Here is a 6,582-nt window from a genome sequence, read left to right as displayed (position 1 = left end):
CTGCCCTCGCACAATCCTAACAAACCGTCACACGACCCCCACTAAAAACAGCGCCATTAGCAGGAGCAACCCCATCGTATATGTGCTCTACTGCCAGAGCAAACAGAGAGATAGAAAAATAGAAAAAAAAGGGGTGGGAAATCAGATGTAATGCAAGGAAGAAAAGGAAAACATGCAGGAGAAAAAGAAGAAGCACGCACATGCCTGCAGGCATAATATATGCCAGTGAAACCCTCAATGCATGAAGCTGCAAGTGTATTTATGGCGAGAGGGGAGAGAAGCGTCACGGCATTCACGTCAGTCATGCGGTACGATCACGTTTAGGTACGCGTTTGGGCGGCACCCACTTGTAGTGCACCAGCTGCTCCTCTGCCACAGCAGCGCTAATACGCAGCTCGCCGCAGCGCAGTGCCCCCAATCCGCCCCGCCCGCTGTCCAGGTTCTGCCGCAGCACGTCCACAACCTGTCCGCCATGCGCGCCTCGTCCCCACCTCCGCGAGGCGTCACAGCCAACGTCCCAGGAGACTGAGATGCAACGGTCGTCGAGGAGCGACCCATGCATGTCATTCACGGCACACATCGCAGCACACTGCTGCTCAAACACTACAAAACAAAAGCCGCACGGTGTCCGTGTCACCTCATTCAGGCCCATGACGACATCCCGCACGTGGCCGCAGGAAGCAAAGTGCTCCCAAACCTGCTCCTCCGTGGTGTAAAACGACAAGTTGCCCACGTAGACGGTGGTGCTCTTGTCAAGTTGCTTCTGCCGCCGTGCCACAAAATCCGCCTCAGGCAAAAGTGAGCGCAATAGTTCCTGGCGATCGACGTATGCCATGTGCGGCGTCACGTCAAGAAGGTATTCCGCCATTACCACCCTCCAGGCCACGCCGCTCTTAGCGCGCGCACACACACCACCCTTTTTCCTTCCTTCTCTTTCCGCAACTTCCACGCTTCGTCCATTGGGCCGCGTGTGGGGAGGAAGAAAAGAAAAAAAAAAGAAAAAAGTGAGAGTTATGGGTCCCGCCCAAGATACTCGCATTTGCAGCTTCCTCGTCACGGAGCACTCGGTGCTATGCGGCGTATACTGCGGGGTACGAGAATGCGGAATAAAAATGCACCGGCACATGCAAACGCACGCAGGGGTGGGTGGGAAGAGAGAGAGCGCAAGACGCCTCCACACAAGCTGCGGAGAGGGCAGAGACGTGGTCCCCGTCGTACAGGTTGATGAATACCCGAAGCAAAGGGCATAGTTCAGAACAAAACACAAAAACAACAGACAGGGACTGAAAAAGTCAAAACGCACAAGAAAAAAAAACGACGAGGACGACGACAAACAAAAAGAGGGAAAAGACCTCAAGTGGGCTCTTTCTCCTCTCTGGCCTGTTTTCGCGCCAAATACTCCCTGTAACGTTCCCCGCGCTCTGGGGGTCGCGTCTTCCCCGCTGAGGCGGCGGCGGCGACATGCACCGACGCTGATCCTTTCGACGAGATTCCCAAACTGCCGAGGTCCAACACCGTCAGTGACTGCCCAAGAGCGTGTGACACGAGCCTGTATCCATCCTCGATGCGCTGGAGCACGGTGTTGCTCATCACGTCGTCGGGGTCGTGCATCTCGACACCAGCGATGACAAGCAGACGGCCTGTAAGTTTCAGTAGCACCAGCGCCGCGACGAAGGGAATAAATAATGGGATGAATTGGTTAAGCCAGGTGCCAAGCACCAGACTGACATCCATGTTGCGGCGGTACACGTGACCGTACATAACGTCGATGTCGTCCGCCACGAGACCGGAAATCAGTAAAAAGTTGAAGCCCAGCGGCATAATAAGGCGCGACAAAAAAATGACGCTAAAACACATCGACGCATTATCAGCGATGCCGGAAAGCATGACGTATATGTCAAACACCTTGAGCTGCAGGATGGCCCAGTAGGAGCAGTAAGCCATGTAAAACATAAACATCATCGACCCCACAAGTTGAAAGTCGCTACGCATTGCCAAGGCAATAACAGAAAGCTGCTTGTTCGTCAGCGGCTGGAACGGCAGTACAATTTCACTCCAAAGTACCAAGAGCGTGAGAACGCAGGTACACGCAGCAGCCACCTTATAGAAAATGCCTCGCACAGGAAACCAACACCGCTTTAGTGGATTATTGCTGGTTTTCACCCCACGTATCAACTCGTCGTACGACTGGCAGTCGCGCAGTGTGGTGTCCCATAGGTGATTCATGCGCAGCGCAATTTTGATGGAGTACTTAACACGCTCGTGAAGCGCCTCCAAGTGTTGCAGGGAAACATCCGTGTGATGGTCCCCCGTCATAGGCTTTACACGTGCACTTGCAGCGTGGTACTTTGGTATGTCGCGATCGGCAGCGTCAATCTCTTCCATCATGTGGGTCCAGTATACCTTGTGCTCCTCCGCCACCAGGGGATAAATCGTCATGAGCTCGGCCTTGATCTCAGCCAGCTTCATGGCGGCGATATCTAAATCCTCCTGAATCTCAACCGCCTTGAAGTAGGCGCGACGCAGCATCCTTACGGCATCAGAGCTTCTCCACAGCATCTTCGGCACACCCACCAAACCAGCCGACATAAAGAGCACCAGAAGAATAAGCCCCCAAGCATTCGCCAGTGAAATCGCAAGCTTTAGAATGCTGGCAAAAGAACCGTATGCCCTCTTGAGAAAGACAATGTAGCCAAAGAGAACAACGATAATAATCAAATATATGACGTACAGCTTCAAGTTTTTCATGATCGCGTGTTTAATCTTTTGCCGAGGTAAAAACTCCCCCACCTCTGTGTAGAGCTGCGACACAGGCAACACTGCCCAACCCATAATGTATGTTACCGCCACAATGGTGTACCACACACCAATCATCCACGTCTCCTTTGGCACAGCAGGGTCCGCTTTGGTGTCAAGGGCAGCGTTGATATCCACCACAAGAAGTGGAAATGGCAGAATGGTGGAAAAGAGAGCAACAATGCTGCAAACACGGCAGAGTATCGGTATATTTTTTGCAGATACCTTTGCGTAGTACCAAAAAATCAGTAGTGCCGCTGCCAGCGAGAGGAGGCATAAAAAGACGGTGGAAACAACACTGCCTGCTGACATGACAGTTTGCGTCCAACTCAAATAAAATCCCTTGTTGTTTGCTGCCGTCAATGAGGTACGTGGTTGATGCAATAGTTATGGTGGTATATATACACGTGCTTAGGTGGCGCACTGTGCGCCGATGGCTAGATAAACACGCAGCGGGGAAGCCGCTGCACCTCCCTCTCGCTAACTTTCCCTCACCACTCGCAGCTGGGGAGACAGAGCATAAAAGGAAAAAAAAAGCGGTTGAACCCGGCCAAAGTGAAGTAAGTGAAGGGAAACGTAACCAAAAACTGAAAGCAACAAAAACAACAAAAAAAAAAAGAAGGGGCAGGCTTTTTCGTCCATTTATCGCCCCTTTTTCTTCTTCCTCCTCCTCCTCCTCCTCGCAGTTACCAGTGGCCTCCTCTGCATGTTATTAGGCGGAGTTTAGTTTTAGTCGCGCCTCATCGCGCTTCTGCATTACTGACAAGATCTCTTCGCGAAGAAGGTGCGGTTGGGCCTTCAGCTGTAGTGCCAAGCGATTACGCTCCATGGTTTGCTTCGAGAGTTTTTGCTTCAGCTCGGCGAAGCGGGCGTTCATCTGCTTCGGCTGCATTGATGTCGCCCTTGCAGCGCCCCCGTTGGCCCCGCCTTCACCACGAAGCTGGGCAAACACCTCATCAAGCTCCTTCTTTGCAGCCTCCAACTTGGCGGGCAGCTCGTCCTCACTTGTGTGAAGTACAGACTGCAGACGCTCCTTCTCCTTCATGATGTGTGTCACCTGTGACTCCATCTCCTGTAGTTCCTCCATTGTTATCTGTTGCTGCTGCTTGCCACCGCCCTTGGCCTTCAGGCTCCCTGGATTCAGCAGGACTGCCCCCTGAAGAACCTTCTCCAGCGCCTTCGCGTCCACCTGGCGGGCGCGAAGGCGCAGAAGCTCCTCGTTGCGTCGACGCTCCTCTTCTCGTGCGGCCATGCGTTCTTGCTCCTGCTGCTCTCGCTTAAAGCGCTCTGCCTCCTGTTGCCGCAGCTCCTCCTCTGTAAGGACGGGCTCCGCCTCATCCTGGTCCTCCTCCTCTTCCTCGCCTAGGTCATACACCGGTTTCCGGCCTTTTAGCAGACGATCCTTGTCATGCGCGCGTTCGTCGGCAAGAAAGGCATTGACCCGTGCGACCAAACCGTTCTCTAGGTCCCTATAGTTCTTCTCGCTGATGACGTTCGGATCCACAAAGAGCTGTTGGAGAAAGGCGCTGAGAAGCGCCTCGTAGTGCTTCGTTTCAGCAAAGGCATGCAAAAAATCTTTCGTAACCTTCCCAAAGGCGGTGAACTTCGCCACCCCACTGGGGTCCGCCAACTCAAAGGTGTAGCGGTCAATGTTTTTCGACACCTCACCGGCGTCTCCTCCCTGCTTCCTGGCCATTTACTTTACGTTGCTATTGTTGTTGTTGTTGGTGTGTGTGTGTGTGTCTTCGCTCCCTCTCTATCTCCCGTTCGTGGTCCGCAATGCAGTGTGAAACAAACCAGCTGGAAAAAAAGGCGGGAAATGAGCGCCATCATGCGCAGAGGAATTTTCCGTATGCCTCGCAAGAGAGGCAATAAAATTGTATCTTGTGCCGTATTTTTTGTTTCCTTGCTTGTTTGTGAGCTTCTGCTCTTTTTTTTTTTTTGTGGCACGAGGGTAAAGCGACAAGGCTCAAACACATGCGGACCACCTTAACGTCTCCCTCCACCACACGCAATCGTCAGACGACCGCAGCTCCAGTCATGAGAATTTCTCCAGGGAAAAAACAAAAAACAAAAGTAAAATAGTGGGGAAAAGAGGCGATGTCGTCTCTGCCTTCTTTCCGTCTCCTTTTAATTTGCCTTCACGTTTCTTCTATTTTCCCTATCTCATTTCTCTTTTTTTCACCCTTTGGGTGTTCGCATGTCTTTGTGTGTGAGAGTACTATGTTCTCATCCCGGATTTAAAATTTTGTGGGGCGCCGTGGGGGCTGCGGACGCTTCTCAGGCTGTTCTTGCGACGGGGCCGCAGGCGGTACCACAGTCGCTGCGGCGGCCGCTTTGGGCACCAAAATTGACCCCAGAGCGACGGTCGCCCCGGCCGTGTTGTCCTGCACACGAACGTACTCTTGCGGCGCCGATGCCACGTACCGCGCCGCGGCAGCTGGTGTGTAGGCCTGTGAATGGAACGGCACGGGAGTAATGGTCGGCTTCGCCGTCACCACCGGCTTTGGTGCAGCGACTGTTGTTGTCGGCGGTGGCGGAGAAGCCACACCGCCGTGCAACAGCGCCGTCTCACTGGTGAGCAGCGGCGGAACCGTACCCCAGTACACCGATGGCGCCTCCTCTGCGGCCACTTCTTCCATGACGCCAGGGAAGAGGAAGGTGTTGTTCTCATTTCGTGGCGGTTGTCCCCATTGTCCCTCGCCGTTACCCCATTGCGCACCGGGTGGAATGGGCGCGTTGAGACCGGGCACCTTAAGTGTGGGATATGCCGGTGGCAGACGACGCATCGCCTGCATGCCGTACAGCCACGGCGGGGGTGAGTGTGGCCCCATGCCTAATGCTGCCCGAAGGCGTTGCGAGAGGTGCCCCGGCTCATGGTGCGTCTTTGGCAGCCATTTGCCCTCGTAGAAGATATCCCCAAAGCGGCTGAGGTTCACGTGAAATTGTTTCCGTCGCAGAGGTGTTCCTGAAATAAAGCAGGTTACGAAAGACACTTGGTCGGGGTTTGCCTTCTTGTCCCTCGTCGCGCGAATTCGTTCCACGCCTAGAGCGGCAATTTCAGGCGGGACAATGTCCGTTGCACGTTCACGGTCCGCCTGATTCCCCAGAAAGGCACGCAGCTGGCTCCAATGCTGCGGCACGGGGACGCTGCGGCGCACCGACTTGAGCAGCACCGTGAAGTAGGGGTCCTCAGCGTTGCCGTCGTGCTCGGTGGTGAGGGCGCTCACCTCCAGCCCGTACCGCTCCGCGATGAGAAGCTTCAGCGACTCCCAGGGAACTTTATGCCGCCGCCGGGACCCTCGCGTCGCCGTTTTCGCCGCCTCGTTAACTGTCACAGACGGTAGCTGCACACGATCCGTGTCCTCCGCGTCAAGGCCGGCGTTCCCGGGCCCGCTGGCAACGGTGGACGAGAGCGGCGCGACGTCCACCTCGGCCTCGTCCTCAGGAAGAACGTACTCCACCGGCTCCGCAGCCGCAGCGGAACGCAGGCGTGCCTGGACCAGCTTCTCCCGCTGCTTCAGCTGATCCCTCCGCTGCCGCGCCGCCTCCTTCTTTTTTTTCGCCAACGTCATCTGCAGAAACCACGTTGAGTGTCTCCGTTTGCTCCCACCCGTCTACCTTCGTGCCTGTTTGCGCCTCCTTTGCGTATCCCTGTAAGCAAACAAACAAACGAAGCACAAGGGAAAAAAGGCAATGGAGGCATCCCCCAGGGAGGCTATCAACAGAAAGCAAAACAAAAAAAAAACAATTTCCCACATGCGTGGAGTACAAGAAACCACCAAT

The 6,582-nt window shown here is 54.5% G+C and overlaps 4 protein-coding genes across 4 annotated transcripts, besides 4 other annotated features; all 4 read right to left on the bottom strand.

Moving 5' to 3' along the window:
- Positions 1 to 301: 301 nt before the first annotated feature.
- On the bottom strand, positions 302 to 868 carry TraAM80_04678 (nuclear cap binding protein; the record flags this gene model as incomplete). Its single annotated transcript, XM_029381596.1, has 1 exon — positions 302 to 868. The coding sequence occupies one exon, from the start codon at positions 866 to 868 to the stop codon at positions 302 to 304; it is 567 nt and encodes a 188-aa protein (XP_029238581.1).
- Positions 869 to 979: 111 nt separating this feature from the next.
- Positions 980 to 1,004: a microsatellite.
- A 349-nt stretch (positions 1,005 to 1,353) lies between these two features.
- On the bottom strand, positions 1,354 to 3,108 carry TraAM80_04677 (putative LMBR1-like membrane protein; the record flags this gene model as incomplete). Its single annotated transcript, XM_029381595.1, has 1 exon — positions 1,354 to 3,108. The coding sequence occupies one exon, from the start codon at positions 3,106 to 3,108 to the stop codon at positions 1,354 to 1,356; it is 1,755 nt and encodes a 584-aa protein (XP_029238580.1).
- Positions 3,109 to 3,378: 270 nt separating this feature from the next.
- Positions 3,379 to 3,417: a microsatellite.
- Positions 3,418 to 3,452: 35 nt separating this feature from the next.
- Positions 3,453 to 3,478: a microsatellite.
- A 30-nt stretch (positions 3,479 to 3,508) lies between these two features.
- TraAM80_04676 (uncharacterized protein) lies at positions 3,509 to 4,492 on the bottom strand (the record flags this gene model as incomplete). The annotated part of the gene is made up of 1 exon (XM_029381594.1): positions 3,509 to 4,492. The coding sequence occupies one exon, from the start codon at positions 4,490 to 4,492 to the stop codon at positions 3,509 to 3,511; it is 984 nt and encodes a 327-aa protein (XP_029238579.1).
- Positions 4,493 to 4,509: 17 nt separating this feature from the next.
- Positions 4,510 to 4,539: a microsatellite.
- Positions 4,540 to 5,036: 497 nt separating this feature from the next.
- TraAM80_04675 (putative spliceosome-associated protein) lies at positions 5,037 to 6,371 on the bottom strand (the record flags this gene model as incomplete). The annotated part of the gene is made up of 1 exon (XM_029381593.1): positions 5,037 to 6,371. The coding sequence occupies one exon, from the start codon at positions 6,369 to 6,371 to the stop codon at positions 5,037 to 5,039; it is 1,335 nt and encodes a 444-aa protein (XP_029238578.1).
- Positions 6,372 to 6,582: the final 211 nt, after the last annotated feature.

This window comes from Trypanosoma rangeli (genome assembly GCF_003719475.1).
Source record: "Trypanosoma rangeli strain AM80 chromosome Unknown Tra_15.4_contig_00139, whole genome shotgun sequence".
In the NCBI taxonomy this organism is placed as follows: domain Eukaryota; phylum Euglenozoa; class Kinetoplastea; order Trypanosomatida; family Trypanosomatidae; genus Trypanosoma; species Trypanosoma rangeli.
The sequence above is the reverse complement of the archived record's forward strand: the minus strand, read 5'-3'. Positions and strand labels throughout refer to the sequence as shown.